Raw genomic sequence first — 20,797 nt, forward strand, 5'->3', positions numbered from 1 at the left:
TTACTTAATATAATTAAACATAAATTATAGTATCAGTCTCATTATTTAATAGCCACACTTCATGTATGTATATCTTACATGCCGACCCTCCCGGTTTTAGCGGGAGGCTCCTGATTTTTTGGGAAACCCTCTGCACCCCCAGAAGGGTAAGCACATCTTCCACTTTCTGTCCACTTCCTAGCGAAGTGGGCAGAATGGGGAGAACTTCCGCGGCAATCGCGGGTCCCCATGTAGGGGGTGGGGCTTAATTATGTGATTCTGCATGAATCGTGTAATTTAGCCCTGCCCCTTATGTAAATTTGCACCAATCGTGGCACTTTGACAATAAGGGGTGGGGCTTAATTATGCGAGATGTCAGCCCTCCCCCCGTCGCTACCCAATCTTTCTCCTCCCCGGGTTCTCCCAGCAAGGAGATAAAAAATGTAGGCAAGTATGATGTACATACACACACACACATTTTTCACTGTGGTTGTGGTAATAGCTGTCCCTGCAAATTACATCCTCGCCAAATTGTAGAAGTCTTTCACATTTGTGAAAGACTTCTCCTGTGGAAGCTGACACTGCGCTTGTGCACTGTCAGTTTCAGCTGCTAGCCGTAGGCTGTGGGAGAGAGATTGAAATATCTCTCTTCTGCTTGTAAGCCTCCATTGGCTTAACACTGTTTACACTATCTGCAGATGGTATAAAAGTACTGGGCCAAACTCTGAAAAGCTTTGTTTTTTGGATTTTGTTACATAGAGGTTAAATTGTTGTCCCAAATAATAATGGTGACTGTGATCTGCAGTGCTAATTATCACTCTGCTGAAGATTTCTGGATATAATTAGAAAGTGAGAAAAAGTAATAAAATTATGCAGAAACTGAAGTTTCTACATAATTTTATGAAAAACAAGCTTGATACATAGGGCCCTAATTGAAGTCCTCTATATCCCTGTGCCCATATATACCTTAATGTATATGAAAGTGCAGTGTGATGTATATACATACAGTACTGCTGCTAACTACAGCAGATACGTGTCTCCTAATCTGAAGGTGAGTGCACAGTGATCTGTATTCATGCTGCAACTGACTTTAGAGCTTTATCTCTCAATGTGATCAATAGTGCAGTGTGATCATACACATACTGCTGCTTACTACAGAGAAGTATCTCCTAATGTGAAGGAGAGTGCACAGTGATCTGTATGCATGCTGCAGATGATTATGGCAATCTATCTCAATATGAATAATACTTTAGTGCGGTGCGATTCATACATATGCTGCCGCTGACTACAGAGATTCATTAGATTGATCACAGCAGTCTGTACCTCTATGTCCGAATTGGAAGGCACTAATAGGGAGAATACCTTAAGTGTGAGATGATCTATAATTAAAAGTGACTGTGCTTGTAAATTAATCTAAATAATGACTGCCAGTAACAGACAGAGTGATATCTTTGCAGCAAAACAGCACACTCCCATATAATTACTTTTAGTTATACTACAGTGTTTCAGCAACTTACTAGGTAGGAATACTATTACAACTGAAATAAGCTAATTAAAAGGTCTAACTATTATTGATATAATTGGATCAATTTAAACTCCGTAATAACTGCTTATTAACATATACTAAATACCACAGCTCTAAATAACTGTCAGCTAACCACAGGCAGTATATAAAAGTTTCAATGTTACAACTAATAATGACTGTGTTTAATAAAGATACTGTATATAACTCTGAAATACATTGTAACTAAAATTCCTTAAACTCAAAAAATAAATTTACATATACCCCTTTTGCACCCATTGTCAGTGTAAATGGATCCACCCAGGTCCAGGGACTTGGGAATCCAACTCAGTTACTTTGCAGGTTTGGCCACAGGTCGTTCCCGTGCCACCCTGCAGTGTAAATGGTGCGATCCAGGTCATGATGACCTGGATCATGCTGCGTGATTCCCGAGTGGCCGGCTTCAGTGGTGTTTGGAGATTACATCATCTCCAAGCGTCCACTGCAATGCCGGAAAAGCCGGGTCACTGCAGACCCAGCTCCGGTGTGAACGACGCCAACTCAGGAATATCAGTCAAAAGGGGTAAGTTCCGGGTCTGATCTAGATTGGAACCCTGTGCCAACCCCCGGGTCAGAGCTGGAACTTTGCTATAAAAGTGGTAACAGTCAGCTTATCTTACAGCAGGGCCGGACTGGCCATCTAGCACTTCTGGCAAATGCCAAAAGGGTTGATGGGCAGGTCCGGTGTTAAACCCTAACTGAGCAGCTCTGCCTCCTGGTGCTCTACTCAACCGGGATACTGAAAGTTGGGGACATGGAGTGAGGTCAGGCCCCAGTGACTCGCGGCACGCCCCAGTGAGACGTAACCATACCCCTTTTGTGGTGAAGTCTCAACACTTTTGTGAATGCGAGTGCCATAGGCAAACACTCAAGGGGCTGCCAGGGCTGATCCGGAGCCCCAGTCTGTCCCTGTCTTAGAACTGATGAATACTAGCTAATGAGGGTGCTTCTTGAGATATAAACCATAATAACAGTACCATCTACAACTCCACTTATAATAAATGTTTAGAAATATGCTCTCAGATAAAGTACTTGATATTATGAGCTGAGAGCCTGTTTATTTATTTGAGTATAGCACAAACTTACCCCCTTTTACATCAGAGCTAAAAACTGGGTTATTGCAGGGTTATATCGGATAGCTCCTTGGTGTAAAAGGGGAGAGGGTTGGATTCCCGGGTCAAGTGACCCTGCAATCCAACCCAGGTGACTTGCAGGGTTTAACACGGGAATGACCCGTGAAACCCTGCAGTGTAAATGGTGCGATCCGGGTCATGATAACCTGGAGCATACCACATGCCGTCCGATTGGCTGGCTTCAGTGGCGCTTGAAGATGACGTCCTCTCCAAGCGTCCACTTCCACGCCGGAAAAGCTGGGTCACTGCAGACCCGGCTCAGGTGTGAATGGCGCTGACCCAGGAATTTCCTGGGTCGGCACTGGCTAAATTCCTGGTCTGATCCAGTTTGGAACCCTGTTCAAACCTCCGGATCAGACCCGGAATTTAGGTATAAGGTATAAATGTAGTATTAATAACAGCTATAATTAATTACCTGCTGGTGGGATATTAAACAGATGAAGTGGGGCATATATAAATATAATATTTAAAAAAGGTCCTTAGGATTTATAAAAAAAAATAGAAAATGTACAAATAAAGGAAATTCTGTACAATATACACAACCAATAATATGGAGGGAACCTACAGCATATTACAATTCCCTATCTCTGGATGAGAAATTTGTAACATACTCTACTTGAGATAGCTAACTACAGTACTACCCCTTTCAGACATAGCGGGATTCCCGAGTTTTTGCCGTGGCTCAGCCAAACTACTCAGAGATTGCTTATGCCTGCTATTAAATAGGGTTTTTCCCAGTACTTATGTCCCAGGAAGACAACCTGGATTATGTGTGAATGGGGCAACACAGAATTTTACTCCTGGCTTGCCCATAGAAGCTGTGGTTTGGATGGCACAGGCTCCCTGATGCATGCTGATGACATTATCATTATCAGCCAGAAAGCACGTGATGCCAGTGGAGTGGAGAAAAGTGCCAGTTCTGAGAGTGACAGTGGGTGGAGGAGTCCAGTGCCAGTGGTGAGAGTTGGCACATGAGAACATTGCCAGTGGGCACAGGAGGCCAGTGCCAGTGTCAGTGGTGAGAGTGGGTGGAGGAGAACATTGCCAGTGCCAGTAATGACAGTGTGCAGAGAACATTGTGGCAGTTTGTTTGGCATCATGTCTCATTGGAAGGAGGAGGTGGTCCAGCAGCTATTATATGTGTATGAAGAGGAGGAAATAAAAGCACAAATTACAGGCAGTGTTAAGGATGCCATGATCTATGGCAACATTGCGAAGATCCTGTGCAGCAGGGGGGTTGTGAAGACACAACAGCAAGTTCTTAATAAGCTAAAGTCCCATAAGAATCAGTATACAAAGGTCCATGACCACAATGGAAATCTCAGTTGTATGTGAAGGATGGAGTGGCCCTTTTTTGTGCAGATATGATTTTTGGCCATGCAGCACCATGCAACCCCATTGCCCTATCTTCATCCAGTGATGCTGGCACTCTGTCTGTGACACCAATAGGCACACCTGCATCGACTATTGAGGGCAGCCAGCAGAGCCCGGCATCATTGCAGGTCCTATTTGTTGATCATGACGATGACACTGATTCATGTGTCACCATCATGGAAGCAAACAGCGCTACAGATGTGACTGCACCGCAGGACCAGGGGTCAGAATCTGAACCACAGACACAGAGAGACAAGCCTCCCCTACACACTAACTGTAAGTTCCCCCTGTATTACCGTTACTAAAAACTGTATATATTGCAGCATTAAGCTATGTGATTTGCAATTTATACTAGGTATTGTCTATAAAATTGTACTAGACACCATTAAATATTCTGCCTATTCTTTATGTAGTCACATACAACAGTCTAGTGAAGGACGTGACTGTTTATTGGTACATTATTCATTTCTTTTTTTGGTTTACAGTTTTCACAGTCCCAAGAAGAACAAAGAAGATCAAAACTGAGGTTGAGAACAATCCTGTGCTAGCAACTATGAGAGCTGAATTTGGTATGGCAGGCTCAAGAGGATGCCAGACTGCAGCAATTCATGGACAATGAAAGTTAATTGCAGAACAATTTGCTATCGAAAATGTTAGCTATTCAGAAAATGGTCAGTCACAATACCCATAAATTTCTCAGGAAACTATGGCCCTCATTCAGAGCCGCTCGTTAGCGGCAGTACGCTCGTTCCGAGCGATGTTTGCACATCTGCGCATGCATACGGTTTTTAGTACGCATGCGCGAACCAGTCAGTGCGGCCAAAAATCGTTGGTACGCAATATAGCGAGTGCCTGCTATTTTGAATGACAGAATGAGGCGTATGTGGGTGGTAACAGGGGAAGGTGCTTGAAAACGGGGAGTGGAGATCCGAACGCAGGCGTGCTTAAAGGTCAAAACGGGCGTTTTATGGGTGTGTATATTTAAAACAGCAGCGTCATTGTTCACGTCACTGGGTTATTTTATAGCCAGAACTGTTCGCAAATTTGTGGTAGCAAACACCAACCACAAGAATAGCGAGCAGTTCATACGCTGGTCGATGTACTCGATTAATCTAATAAATAGCGGACATGACGTAGGATGCGAGCGGCCAGGGGGCGTTTTTAACAAATAAAAGAGCGTATGTTTTGCTCGCTCGTTCAGACTTAGAGGTGTGAACAGACTACAATGTGCGTACGGATCATTTGAATAGCCACCCCTTGTTTTTAAACGAACGACCACAAATAGCGAACGGCTCTGAATGAGGGCCTATGTACACAAATCTGCTCACAGCCACCACAGTTGCCACCCCCAACCCATTAAGGCCAACAGGATCAGTCTCCAACCTCATATAGACCTACATCTCAGTATACCCAACAAGCAGTCTTCACCAGCATTTTCCAAGAGGAGGTTTATGAATGGCCAGAGAGGCCAATAATTTGTTGATTCATTGGCTACCGCTATTACTCCACAACAACCTTCTCCAAGCAGTTTTCCGGCATTTACAGTGTATTTAAAAGTAATGTGTGCAGAAATGTTGTGGTGTTTATTATACATGTTGCATATGTTAGAAATGGCTGCTTTTTAACATTTTATTAATGTATGTTTTTAATTTAATATACACTGTTATGTTGGTGTATTATGTTATGTTACATGTGTCTGCTCAAAATATGAGATATCTATACCGAAGTCCATACATAAATATGGTCTGATGTGCATTATTCTAGTGTTGCTTGCCTGCCTTTTGGAATAAAGGCCCTGATTCAGACCCACTCGCGAGCGGCTGTCCGCTCACAAGTGGGTCGATGTTCTGCACTGAGCATGCGCACGACGGAGGGAGCTCCGTCGTGCGCATGCACCAGACGCGATGAGCGAAGGAAAGTCCTTCGCTCGTTGTGTCTGATCAAAGGGGGCGTGCTGTCGATGTTGATTGACAGCACGCCCCCTTTGGTGGGCGTGCCAGGGGCGTGCCTCCCTGATGGGGGCGTTCCCACGGGAACGCCTCCCGTCAGAAGCCGGCCCACTGACATCACTAGTGATGTCAGTGGGAGTGATTTTGGCTCTGATAGAGCCAAAATCACTCCGGAGCTTGAGGTTGAAAACCTCAACCGCAGGCTCCGGCTCTCAGTTTCGATGGTCGCGATGGTCAAGACCATCGCGGCCATCAAACTGCACGCTCGTATAGGCTGTGGGTGGTGACCCACAGCTATACGAGCGTCCAGGAGGACGCTCCATTTTTATGGAGGGCGGCCCTCATTCAGAGCGTGCACTCTGCTCAGAGCGTATGGCTCTGAATGAGGGCCAAAGGCTTTTATACTGGGTTCAATGTATCCGCTCATAATATGAGCTGCCTCTAACCAAGTCCAGGCAGAAATATGGAGACAATATTTGCACGGAAATAAATAAGCAAGTTTGTTTTGCATTTTTTGGAATATCTTTTGCCTGCCTATCTACGAAGGCCTTGTCATAATAGCAACCATGGGTAATTTTTGCCTTACATGTTGTATTTTAGAAATGTGTTATGGTTATGTATATATATATAGTAAATATAGTAAATATAGTAGACTACAGCGCCAAGTGAACTAAAAGCACAATTTACTTTTCCTTAAAAATTATATATGTACATATAAATTCACAGGGAGATAAATATAGGGTAACAAAAGATAAAAGCACTCCCTAATGGTATAGGTGTCAGCTCTACAGTAGTGTGATAACAATGGTGATTTGTTAAAATACTTAAATGGAGAAAGTGAAACTGATAAAAGAGCGACCAATGTGCTAATCAATATGTGATATATTGATTAGCACATTGGTCGCTCTTTTATCAGTTTCACTTTCTCCATATATATATACATATACACATATACATAGTACTGTGCAAAAGTTTTAGGCAGGTGTGGAAAAATGCTGTACAGCAAGAATGCTTTCAAAAATAGAAGTGTTAATATTTTATCAATTAACAAAATGCAAAGTGAATGAACAAGAGAGATCTGAATCAAAACAATATTTGATGTGACCACCCTTTAGGAGCGTACACACTAGACGATATGCTCCCTGAGCGATATCGTCTAGTGTGTCCCCGGCAGGGTGTGCTCAATGTCGTTCATGACATTGAGCACACCCACTGAATGATATCATTAACGATATCGTTCAGCACCGGGCTCTTTCCCCCATTCCCCAACATGCAGCAACCTGACGATATCGTCAAGTTGGCCTGCATGTTTACCCGATGAACGATAATGACGAACGACCCGTGGGAATGTGCATCGTCGTCATTGTTCATCGTTTTGGTCTTAAAAATGGACGATAAAGTGGACGACTGAACAATAACGATATCGTTATCGTTCACTCGTCCACTTTAATCACCCAGTGTGAACGCACCTTAAGTCTTCAAAACAGCATCAATTCTTCTAGGTACACTTGCATAAAATCAGGAATTTTGTAGGTTTATAGTCAGGTGTATGATTAACCAATCATACCAAACAGGTGATAATGATCATCATTTTCATATGTAGGTTGAAACACAGTCATTAACTGAAACAGAAATAACTGTGTAGGAGCCTTAAAACTGAGTGAGGAACAACCAAACTCTGCTACAAAGGTGAGGTGTGCAAGACAGATTCACATAACAGGTCTTACACCATTGCAAGACTGAGCACAGCAACAAGACACAAGGTACATATACTGCATCAGCAAGGTCTCTCCCAGGCAAAGATTTCAAAACAGACTGGGGTTTCAAGATGTACTGTTCAAGCAGAAGTACAAAGAAATGGGCAACAATGAGGATGGTAGACATAGTGGTCAGCTAAATAAACTTAGTGCATCAGGCGAAAGACACATCATGTTTTCTTCCCTTCAAAATCAGAAGATGTCAAGCAGAGCCATCAGCTCAGAACTGGCAGAAACTAGTGGGACCCAAGTACACACCATCTTCTGTTTGGAGAAGTCTGGCTAGAAGTGGTCTTCATTGAAAAATTTTGGAAAAAAAGACATACCTTCGACGTGGAAACAAGGCCAAGCATCTCAACTATGTATGAAAATATAGGAACTGGGGTGCAGAAAAATGGCAGCAGGTGCTCTGGACTAATGAGTCAAAATATAAAATATTTGGCTGTAACAGAAGGCATATTGATTGCCAAAGCACTGGCGAGTGGTACAATCATGAGTGTCTGTAGGTAAAAGTGAAACATGGAGGAGGTTCCTTGCAAGTTTGGGGCTGCAATTCAGCAAATGGAGTTGGGGATATGATCAGGATTAATGTTGTACTCAATGCTGAGAAATATAGGCAGGTACTTATCTATCATGCAGTTCCATCAGGGAGGAGATTGATTGGCTCCAGATTTACTCTGAAGCAGGACAATGACCACAAACATACAGCCAATGTCATTAAGAACTATATTCAGTGTAAAGAAGAACAAGGAGTCCTGAAAGTGATGATATTGCCCTCACAGAGCCATTGTCTCAACATAATCGAGTCTGTCTGGGAATACATGAAGAGACAGAAGGATTTGAGCAAGCCTACATTCACAGAAGATCTGTGGTTAGTTCTTCAAGATATTTGGAATGGCATGAAGTTATCAGACTGGCAGACGGCATGCTGCCAATTTGAATGCCAACAAGGGAAGCCTGACACAGGACTTAAAATAGGTGTCGGTATTTCGATGCCTATTTTAATCCTGATGCCAGAATCCAGAAGGACGCCAGCCTGAACGAAGGTAAGTCCGGGGCATTTTATCTGTGAGCTGCGGGGAGCAGGATAGATTTAGGCAGTATAGCGGGATTAGGGTTAGGTTTTGGGGGGAGGTTAGGATTAGGAACCCCTAGGGGGGAGGTTAGGGTTAGGCACTAAGGGGGAGGGTTAGGTTTAGGCATGATGGGGGAGACTTAGGTTTAGGCACTAATGGGGAGAGTTAGGGTTAGGGTGCATGGTGTGGATGCTTAGGGTTAAGATACAAGAAGGGAGGATTAGGGGGAGAAGGTGGGAGGGTACATATACTTACGCGACCCCTGTCGGGACACCGACCATCGGGATGTTGCTGGCAGTATATTGACAGGAGGCATCCCAACAGCTGGAATTACATACCGTTTCCATTTGAAACAACCTCCCTGCTGAGTTCCTTCAAAAACTGTGTGCAAGTGTTCCTAGAAGAATGGATGCACTTTTAAAGAGTGGGTACACCAAATGTTGTTCATTTACTTTGCATTTTGCTAACTGATAAAAATAAAATATTGACACTTCTATTATTGAAAGCATTTTTACCTTGCAGTATTTTTCTACACCTGCCTAAACCATTTGTACTGTGTGTGTATATATATATATATAATATCTTCTACCATTTAAAAGTTTGGGGTCACTTAGAAATTTCCTTAGTTTTGAAAGAAAAGCACTGTGTTTTTCACTGAAGATAACATCAAATTAATCAGAAATACACTCTATACATTGTTAATGTGGTAAATGACTATACTAGCTGCAAATGTCTGGTTTTTAAAGGAATATCTACATAGGTGTATAGAGGCCCATTTCCAGCAACCATCACTCCACTGTTCTAATGGTAAATTGTGTTTGCTAAGCGTGTTAGAAAACTAATGGATGATTAGAAAACCCTTGTGCAATTATGTTAACACAGCTGAAAATGGTTTTGCTCGATAGAGAAGATATAAAACTGGCTTTCCTTTGAGCTACTTGAGTATCTGAAGCATCACATTTGTGGGTTCAATTATACTCTCCAAATGGCCAGAAAAAGACAACTTTCATGTGAAACTCGACAGTCTATTCTTGTTCTTAGAAATTAATGCTATTCCATGAGAGAAATTGCCAAAAAACTGAACATTTCCTACAATGGTGTGTACTACTCCCTTCAGCGAACAGCAGAACAGGCTCTAACCAGAGTAGAAAGAGAAGTGGGAGGTCCTGGTGCACAACTGTGCAGGAAGACAAGTACATTAGAGTCTCTAGTTTGAGAAATAGATGCCTCACAAGTCCTCAACTGGCAGCTTCATTAAATGGTACCCGCAAAACACCAGTGTCAATGTCTACAGTGAAGAGGCGACTTCAGGATGCTGACCTTCTAGGCAGATTGGCAAAGAAAAAGCCATATCTGAGACTGGCCAATAAAAGGAAAATATTAATATAGGCAAAAGAACACACACATTGGTCAGAGGAAGATTGGAAAAAAGTGTTATGGACAGAAGAATCGAAGTTTGAGGTGTTTGGATCACACAGAAGAACATTTGTGACACGTAGAACAAGTGAAAAGATGATGGAAGAGTGCCTGACACCATCTGTCAAGCATCGTGGAGGTAATGTGATGGTCTGGGGCTGCTTTGGTGCTGGTAAAGTGGGAGATTTGTACAAGGTAAAAGGGATTTTGAATAAGGAAGGCTATCATTCCATTTTGCAATGCCATGCCATACCTTGTGGACAGCGCTTGATTGGAGCCAATTTCCACCTCCAACAGGACAATGACCCTAAACACACCTCCAAATTATGCAAGAACTATTTAGGGAAGAAGCTGGCAGCTGGTATTCTGTCTGTAATGGACTGGCCAGCGCAGTCACCAGAACTCAACCCCATTGAGCTGTTGTGAGAGCAGCTTGACTGTATGGTACACAAGAAGTGCCCATCAAGCCAATCCAACTTGTGGGAGGTGCTTCAGGAAGTGTGGGGTGAAATTTCTTCAGATTACCTTAACAAGTTAACAGCTAGAATGCCAAAGGTCTGCAATGCTGTAATTGTTGCAAAAGGAGCATTCTTTGACGAAAGCAAAGTTTGAAGAACAAAATTATTTTTTCAAATAAAATTAATTATTTCTAACCATGCCAATGTCTTGACTATATGTTATATTAATTTTGCAACTCATTTGATAAATAAAAGTCTGTTTTCATGTAAAACATGAAATTGTCTGTGTGACCCCAAATGTTTGAATGGTAGTGTATATAGTATATAAATATATATATGCTCTTAACATGAGCTATTCATTCTCTTTCATATAGAACAATTTTGGAGCAGTAACTCATGTCTTTGAAATTTAAAGATATACTGTATTAAATTAAAACTTGTTGTGGAGCAACAACTACCTTGCCTTTAATTATGTTTAATTATAAAATGTAATTAATATTGTTAACAATGATGTATTCATATTAGTTCTGCAGCATTATGATTACTTTGTCTATCAGTGGTGGGTGGTAAGGGAACAATATCACTCCCACCTGGATGTCCCACTCTGGCAGGTACTGATCTCTCTGTATCTCACAAATATTATGCAAGATACAGCATGCTGCAAAAAACATCTATAATCAGGTAAATGTCTATATCAGGGGTGGCCAACCCATGGCTCTCGAGCCGCATGCAGCTCTTTTGAGTTTCCGATGTGGCTCACAGCTCGGCAGATCCCCATTAGTACTAAGAATGCTGGTCTCTGAAGCAATCAGAGACTAAAGAAGCCTCTGGTCACTTCAGAGGCCAGCATTCCCAGTAATGCAGTGAGTGGGTGATGTCATGACATCATCTGTGATGTGAGGAGCCCGCGCGCCTGCTGGATCTAGTTAGATCCAGCAGGCAGTGGAAGGGGCAGCAGCGACGGCGGGCCAGCCAAAGAACACATTGATGAAGCTGTGAAAGAAAAATATTATCTTGTTAACACTATACGTATACAGACCCTTTCCAGTGCATCTAAGTCACAGTATAAATCCAAAAATAAATAATAAATGAGGCTTACCAATATCTATGGTCAGCAACTACTTGTAGAATGATGGAATGCCATCTCTTTCGGTTGTGGTTGTCAGCTGGGTTGTCTCTGGTATCAATTATGGGGATGTGGCTACCATCACTCACCCCAGCACACTGTGGATAACCATGATGCTGGAACCCAGACACTGTCTCATCCTATCGGTACCCCTCGGGAAGGGCAATTAACCGATGCTACAATATATTCAGTATTACCTTTGTCACTTCATGCACCAGAACACAGACCATGGAGATACAAACACCAAACAAACAAGAGATTGTGTGGTACTCACCCGGGGTAGCATACTACCAAAAAATGATCACTAGTCTCCTGCTTGGGGTAATGGGACATCTCCAGCGAGTGTTGTGTCTGGTAAATGCTGCTGTGAGGAGTTCCAGGATGTAATTAAATGTGCCATGTGACATCCTAAAATGTGCCATCCATTGGTTCTCCATAAACGCCTCCACCGTAGCCAAGAAAACCTCTCCATATTGGCGATCTCAAATCCACATTGTGCAGGATGACCCTCCGGTTATCAACAATATGGATGAGATGCTGGACAAGATCAAGGCTCTCCTCCAGCCTAAATAATGTCGGCGGTTCGTCTCCCTCTCCACCAAAAAATACTCCCTTCTCCTTCTCTATCTCACACTGTTTAATGTACAACAGCGTGAGCATCTTCATCCATGCATCATTTGCTGCATAGTCCATCAAATACACAAGTTAAATCAAGGTCTCCATGCTACACATGTGCTTTTTGATCATGATTACATTAATGCATTATGGGAACCCCAACCAGCCCCTCTATAGCCAGGCCCCACCTTTGCATGAACTCATTATTGTGGGCCAGCAAAGCATCCCATTTAAATGACAAAACTCTTAAAAACTGTGTAAAATACTAAAAAACCCTTCTTACAGTATGACTGAAAGGGGTCTACCCGGGTATTTACCTGGTCTCAGGTGTAGTGTTACAGGGGGTCTAGAGCTTAAACCTGGGATTTTGCACAGGTAAAAAAAACTCAAGTCTGAGCAAGGAAAGTCCCGGGTCATATGTCTGAAAGTGGTATAGGAGAATTTTATTTATTCTCAATATAACACAATTATTACTAACCTTGTATTGCTTACAGGTACCCATTATATGAAGTGGGGTGCATGTGAATACAATATCTGAAGAAGAACCTCAGGGTTTATAAAAAATATTTACCTCAAATGAAGAATAAATATATTAACTACATTACCTGGGACATCCATATAAAATGTATTTTTGGAGTGATTAGATAGCCTAATGTGTATGGATTTCCTTTATATATGTACTGTATATAAACCTTGCATGATTAATTTGAAAAAAAAACGCATCACTTACATATATGAGTCTAACTACATAATATAAGACAACAAAAAGACACAGATACAGTAGGAATAGTTGAATACAGTTTAATCTCTTTATACACATACTTACTATGATGTTCTTAATAAATATTTTGCTGCAAGTTGTTGAATATGACAAATATTAATAGGCTGAACATTTTTTACATTAGTGCACCATATACAGACCTTTTTTCTTTGCATTTAAATTGGTACCATAATGATCTGTGGTAGCACCCCCAAGGCATTATTGATATTTACAATTCTTTAAGGCATTAGGAAAGATACTCCATATTACTGAAAAAATTCCAAGTGCAATAGATGCCCCTTTATCTCTATAATGTATTTACATCAAGTGTACCCAGAAAACAGTTATTAGGAGGAGGCCAGGAATACTTATGAGCTGCCACACTGCTTGCGATGGCTCATATTGTTTGTCTCTGTCCATGCTATCACCAGCAGCCAGGACGCTTTCTGGGTCCCATGAGCCACTGTGTCTGACATGATAGCTCACACTGGCCACTTGCATTCCAGTTGTTGCCAGGCAATCTGGGTCTGCAGCTGCCACACTAACTTATTGTCCTGGCTATTACTAAGAAGATGGTATGCCTTCCTGGCTGCTTTCCTATGTGCAGCCATTCAGCTGCAGCATGATTTATGCAGGGGGGCCTGTCCCAGTTGGGAAAATCTGATTGGCCCCTGTTTCTGATTTTAGGCAGGGAGGGCTTAGCCTCCCTGCCAGTTATAGCATCCATGTCCTGTATGTTGCTGACCTGCTCCTTGAAGCCTCATGTTGATTGCTGCTTTTTGTCATCTTCATATTCATTCCCTGTCACTGCGCTATATCCCTGTGCCTTGCTGATGTTCAGTCTTCCTAGAATCTTGTCCCTGGCTCCAGACCTTCCAATCTGGTGTACTACCCTAGTCTCAGCCCTGGTTTCCAGTTACCTAGGTACTTGTCTGCTACTCCGGCCTTATACTCTGTAGCCACATGGTTACTTGCATAAACGTCTACAATTCTGAGATAAGTCCTGGCAGCTTCCAGGTGTTATTGAAAACCTTTTTCTCTATGGGAAAATGGGGGCTGTTACAGGTGAAAATCTCTGTAGCACAGTTCTAAGAGTTTATGTAGTTTCCTAGGTGAGTCTTAACAGGACATTGACAATTTTACCAGAAAATCAGTAGTGTTTTTCAATAAAAAGGGCGTATTTTGTACTAGCAGCTGCAAAAAAACTGGAAGGGTGAGTCTGACAAAGGAAACAACAAGACTAAATTATGGATCTACCTTTTTTTTTTAGTGGCTTGTGAATTTTGGGTAATGTTTAAGAATACCCTCCTTTCCACCTTTGTTTGCGAGACAGATGATGAACTCTTTATTTATATACGGAATTCATAGCAATTTTCTTATATTTTGATATGTTGGAAAAAGTTAATTTCTGATGTTTCATAAATGGTACTGTGTTTTGTCGGACCAGAGGAATAAATGTTTTGATTTAGGCATGCAAGGTGCTCTTTACATGAAAGGTTTTGCTACAACAAAATCCTTAAGCTCAAATTGTCTGGGGAATTTAAAAAAAGTTCCACTTTCCAAGCAAAGAGTTTCTGTGTGAAGTTATATAGACAAAGCTCATGTCCTTAGAGAGAACTGCCATCTCTGCCTCAGGGGGGATACAGTTAGATAAAATAAACTTTTGGTTCATGCCTTTGGACCACATTTCACCTTTCCCTAGAGCGGAAATCATCAGATTGTTCCTACAAAAGGTTAGCCAATGGATTGTATTGGCTGAATTCTTTTGTACTTAATGGACTAAACAAAGACATTAATCTAATTTGCTTCATTTATTTTTTTTGTAAAACTGTCTTGTTTTCACCTTTTCTGTGTTTCTTTAATTATGCTCAGTTGCAGGAATACACTTTACATATGCATGTCCATGCTGGTACTATGCTATCCTGCCCCTTTGCTTCGGCAGATTGTGTTTTTTCATTAGTTTTCTACTTTTTCTGTTTTATTACTGATGTGGCTAGACATGGGGAGCTCTTTCAACCTGTTATTTATTCCAACATTGTTCTGTAAATAATGACTTCATTAGTGAACTTTATTATAATATATATATATATATATATATATATATATATATATATATAATGTTACAAAATATTTGTGTACAAGTAGTGCTATTTCCATGTTCCATCTATGCAGCTTCATTGGCATGTAGACTATGTAAAAAATATAATGGCCAGTAATATCACATACTGTCTATGTTACATAGACAGAGGTACATCTGATTTTTTATGTGGATAGACTCCTAGCATCCTAGTTAGCATTGCTGTTCTCTTCATCATTTTTGGGTTTGCATTCTCAATGGCATGGAGATTGTTAGTGTTTAATAATTGTGAAGGCCTATTATGTAACTTCTGGTTTTCTGGAACTCAGGCCCTGATTCAGAGCCGGACGCTCTGAATCAGGGCCGTCCCTGCTCCATTTTGGAGCGGCCTACTGGCCGCTCGCATAGCTGTGGGTGACCACCCACAGCTATAGCGAGCGGCCAAAATGATGGTCGCGATGGTCAAGACCATCGCGACCATCGGGCTAGTGACGAGACCCTGCGGTAGGGTCTCGCTGCTGCAAGCCCAGGTGTGCTTTTGGCTCTATCAGACCCAAAAGCACTCCCACTGACATCACTAGTGATGTCTGTGGGGCCGGACCCAGATGGTAGGCGTTCCCATGGGAATGCCTCCATCTGGGCAGCCACGCCCCCGGCACGCCCATCAAAGGGGGCGTGCTGTCAATCACCATCAACAGCATGCCCCCTTTGGTGCGAGACCCTTAACGACAGCTTGGCCATCGTAATTCGGGTCTCGCGCATGCGCACGTCTGAGCTACCTCCGTCATGCGCAAGCGCACTTGGGCACCATCGACCCGCTTGCGAGCGGGTCAGAATCAGGCCCTCAGTACACAGAGGCCAGGTCAGCATGCCCATGATAACTGAGGTAATATGAGTTCCTTGTGCAGGCATTCATGGTTTGTTGTTGGCTGGCACTATTTATAGATCTGTTTAGGTACAGGCTGTTCATTCATATTATGTGACCCTTTGAGTGTGGTGTTGTTTTGTTTATTATTTTATATATTTGTTTTGGCAGTGACCAATTCAAATAGTACATACCCTAATGGAATCTCTAAAATTTGACTGAATTTCAGAATCATCCAAATTGATTTACCTATTTAAAAAAAATACATTAGGAAAAAACAGTTCTTAAACACTCTATGAATAAGTATTTATCATACAGTATAAAATATTCCTAAAGGAGGAAATAGTAGATTAAAGTGCTATAATGGAGTCACCAATGTACCGCAGAAACAAATCCCACGGTTAAAAATTGTGAAATCTAGAATGGCAATTGTTCATGGCATAAATAGCCACACTAAAGATGTGGATATTTGTGATGTTTTTAATTATACCTAAACATTTTTGCATTTAGAATATCTGCTAGTGTGCTTTTGTCCTCTTCCTAGTTTTTAGCCAAACTTAAAGAAAAAATAGTCACTCAGACTTTATCCCAGGAAGTTATTAAGCTATGATTTCCACTAGTTATAATGAAAGTTGAGCATTCAGTATTTAGCAGCTACATGATGTATTCTATTTACTAGTTTGTTAGTGTACTGCCTGTTTTCTTTGAATATATATATAATGTGAAATCCTTGATTGTACATATAGAGGTTTTTGGTGAATAGACTTGTGATGCGTTGAGCAATTTGTCCTTTTCTATATTGTTTACTCTTATTGGATTGATGGTTAAAGGGTTTTGGAGTGCTGTTATTTACTTCCATCTTACATTATCCCTGGAAGGCTGTTGCATTTTTCAGTTCTAGGACATCTTGAAAAAGGCTCTTTATGCTTTGTACGGGAATAGGAAGAAAAATGCATTACAGTAAACACAACGTGTTTTCTGCCAAAGTACTAATTTCAGTGTGTGTTGCTTTATTATGTCATTGTAACTTAATTGTTACATCTTGGTTCTGTATTTGTATTTGTGGGTGTTCTTCCTATACAACTGCTTCTTGATGCAGAAAAACATATTTGTTCAAGTTCACTGTGCCAAAAAAGTGTAAATTGTCTTAAATGTGATCTGTTTGAAAAACCAATACACATGCAAATAAAAAAGCCAGCACTTTTTTATAATACAGTATGTAGATAGCATATAATTCAAAGATAATCAAAAGCAATAAACAGTTTAAAATTAATTACATAGGGGTAGATGTATCAAGCCTTGAAGAGCGATAAACTGGAGAAAGATAAACTAGCAACAAATTAGCTCCTAACTGTCATGTTTCACGCACAGTCTGTTACATGACATTCAGAGCTGTTTATTTGAAACTTTATCTCTCTCTAAGGATTGATACATATCCCCCTTAGGTTGGACAATATATAGTGAGAAGGGGACATCTTTTTTTAGTCTCTTCTTTCATGGGAAAAACTAGAGTATGTAAAACACAATATAAGCAAGAAATAGGGAATATGTATAAATGATGGATTTACAATGCTGAAGCTGTTAAGTACAAATTAAATTTTGCAGGAACCAAATTTCAAAATATAAAATGCCATTTCACAGAGGTGTGATGCTACCTTTGAATTTTGCTTTGCAGCATTTATTTGCACTTATTCTGTTCTGTTATGTGATTATGGCAGGACTGGGAACAATTAATACCAACATTTTCAAGTTAAATGTGAAATTTCACAAACAAATGGGGAACAAATTGAGTATATTACTGCATCATTTAAAAATGTTTGCACATCTGCACTAGTAATATAGTTTTAAAAATCTTAGTATTGAGGTGATCAAAAATAACAATAGCAATAGTGCTAAAACTATTTGTATTGCAAATTGATGCAGACTGAAAATAAATAATACAATTACATTTTAGACATTTTATAACATAAATTGTAAAAGAAGAATGGATGTATTTATCATAGTTCTGTGATTTGTTTTTCTCAGAAAGGGGCTGGAAAATCACACAAGGTGCGCTGTAAGATATTCCCAATATCAGCTGTGCCTGTGGCAGCTCACTAGAGGGTTCTGTACCCCACAATCCAAAGAAGAACAAAAATGTATAGCAGAGCGCTCAGACTGACACAGTTGATGAGTATTTAAAGCTCTTTTATTAAGATAAATTAACATATAATACACATGTACTAAAACCATACAGTCCAAACAGTCTATAAATATAGTATTGCTTAATGAACAGATGACATATACTCTATATAAATAGAAATCATCAAAGGGCCCAACTGGTAAATAAATAAAAATTAGACAACAAATATATACTCATTAATAGGTCCATTGGTATTAAGGAGATACTAAATATTGAATGTTGAATGTTAAGGTTCAAGAAGCAATTACAATTTCTCGATAATAATATAAGCCAATATGGGTGAAAAACACTCCTAGAATGCTGGTTCCATAGATAATACCTGTCCAAAGGGAAGATAATATCCTTTCAATAAGCAGGTTGGTTCCAAATGAAGCACTCTGTGTGTAACACAAGCCGCGGCTGTAATAAAACCTCAAGTCCTGGTACTCATGGAATGTGTCTGAAATGGCAGAACATCACTGGTACCTGATCTTTATTATCTCCAGATATCGGCAGGTAACATTGTATAATCCAGCAGGAGAAAAACACAAACAGCCTCCGCCCTTACAATCAGCCCTTCATGCCAGTGAGTGGTGGGGTGAAGTGATGGCTGGCTAGGTGTATTCGGCATGGACCCGCTGAATGGAGCTCTCAGGAGCAGGTCTCTTTAGCTGCCTCCTGATGATCAGCCAAGTAAGGATGATAATAAAAGGTTAGGATGTTCTGCAGCTCTCAGTACGGTTGTTGGTATAGCTGATATAATTGTAGACGGAGATGATAGGTGGAGATAGCAGCAACGAATCCTTGATGCGTTTTTTCGGGTTCTATACCCCCGGTTTCCTCAGAAGGTTAAACACCAAGTGTGAAAAAGAAATGATGTTTATATTTGAATTGTGTTTTTGATTCCTCTACAGATGCTGGGTCACTATGCATCAGCCAGCTTCAGGGTCACACCTGTGTTGCCCTGGAAGTTCTGTGTACAGCGCATGCAGCGACCAGCGTGACCGGACATCTGGAGAGATGGAAACAACAGGTATTTAAGGTATGTAATGTATTTATTCACTTGTTTATTTTGTAGCCTGACATTGGGCAATTAAAGCCCGAAATGTTGAAGTAGCACTTGTTGTGCCATCTTTATTTACTGAATCAAGACCGCTGAGTGCACCTCTGGGATCGTATGTGGGCTTATGCAGTGGGCACTGTGGCACCTTGTATCATATGGAAGGAGTGTGCTGGGCTATTGGCTGATATATATATATATACATATATATATATATATATATACTGCTCAAAAAAATACAGGGAACACTTAAACAACACAATGTAACTCCAAGTTATTCACACTTCTGTGAAATCAAACTGTCCACTTAGGAAGCAACATTGATAATCAATTTCACATGCTGTTGTGCAAATGGAATAGACAACAGGTGGAAATTATAGGCAATTAGCAAGACACCCCCAATAAAGGAGTGGTTCTGCAGGTGGTGACCACAGACCACTTCTAAGTTCCTATGCTTTTTGGATGATGTTTTGGTCACTTTTGAATGCTGGCAGTGCTTTCACTCTAGTGGTAGCATGAGATGGAGTCTACCACCCACACAAGTGGCTCACTCATCCAGGATGGCACATCAATGGGAGCTGTGGCAAGAAGGTTTGCTGTGTCTGTCAGTGTAGGGTCCAGAGCATGGAGTTGCTACCAAGAGACAGGCCAGTACATCAGGAGACATGGAGGAGGCCGTAGGAGGGCAACAACCCAGCAGCAGGACCGCTACCTCTGCCTTTGTGCAAAGAGGAACAGGAGGAGCACTGCCAGAGCCCTGCAAAATGACCTCCAGCAGGCCACAAAAGTGCATGTGTCTGCACAAACAGTCAGAAACAGACTCCATGAGGGTGGTATGAGGGCCCGATGTCCACAGGTGGGGGTTGTGCTTACAGCCCAACACCGTGCAGGACGTTTGGCATTTGCCAGAGAACACCAAGATGGGCAAATTCGCCACTGGTGCCCTGTGCTCTTCACAGGTGAAAGCAGGTTCACACTGATCACATGTGACAGACGTGACAGAGTCTGGAGATGTCAAGGAGAATGTTCTGCTGCCTGCAACATCCTCCAGCATGACCGGTTTGGCAGTGGGTCAGTAATGGTGTGGGATGGCATTTCTTTGGGGGGCTGCACAGCCCTCCATGTGCTCGCTAGCGGTAGCCTGACTGCCATTAGGTACCGAGATGAGATCCTCAGACCCCTTATGAGACCATATGCTGGTGCGGTTGGCCCTGGGTTCATCCTAATGCAAGACAATGCTAGACCTCATGTGGCTCGAGTTTGTGAGCAGTTCCTGCAAGATGAAGGCATTGATGCTATGGACTGGCCCACCCGTTACCCAGACCTGAATCCAATTGAGCACATCTGGGACGTCATGTCTCACTCCATCCACCAACGTCAAGTTGCACCACAGACTGTCCAGGAGTTGGCAGATGCTTTAGTCCAGGTCT

General features: G+C 41.6%; 1 protein-coding gene across 1 annotated transcript; it reads left to right on the forward strand.

The window, feature by feature from the left end:
- Nucleotides 1-3,771: 3,771 nt before the first annotated feature.
- On the forward strand, nucleotides 3,772-4,666 carry LOC148507691 (uncharacterized). The gene is given in 3 exon segments (XM_088445670.1): nucleotides 3,772-4,027; nucleotides 4,030-4,323; nucleotides 4,533-4,666. Coding segments are annotated over 3 exon segments (684 nt in total).
- Nucleotides 4,667-20,797: the final 16,131 nt, after the last annotated feature.

This window comes from Taudactylus pleione, unplaced genomic scaffold (genome assembly GCF_031769625.1).
Source record: "Taudactylus pleione unplaced genomic scaffold, aTauple2 ptg000386l, whole genome shotgun sequence".
Taxonomy (NCBI): Eukaryota; Metazoa; Chordata; class Amphibia; order Anura; family Myobatrachidae; genus Taudactylus; species Taudactylus pleione.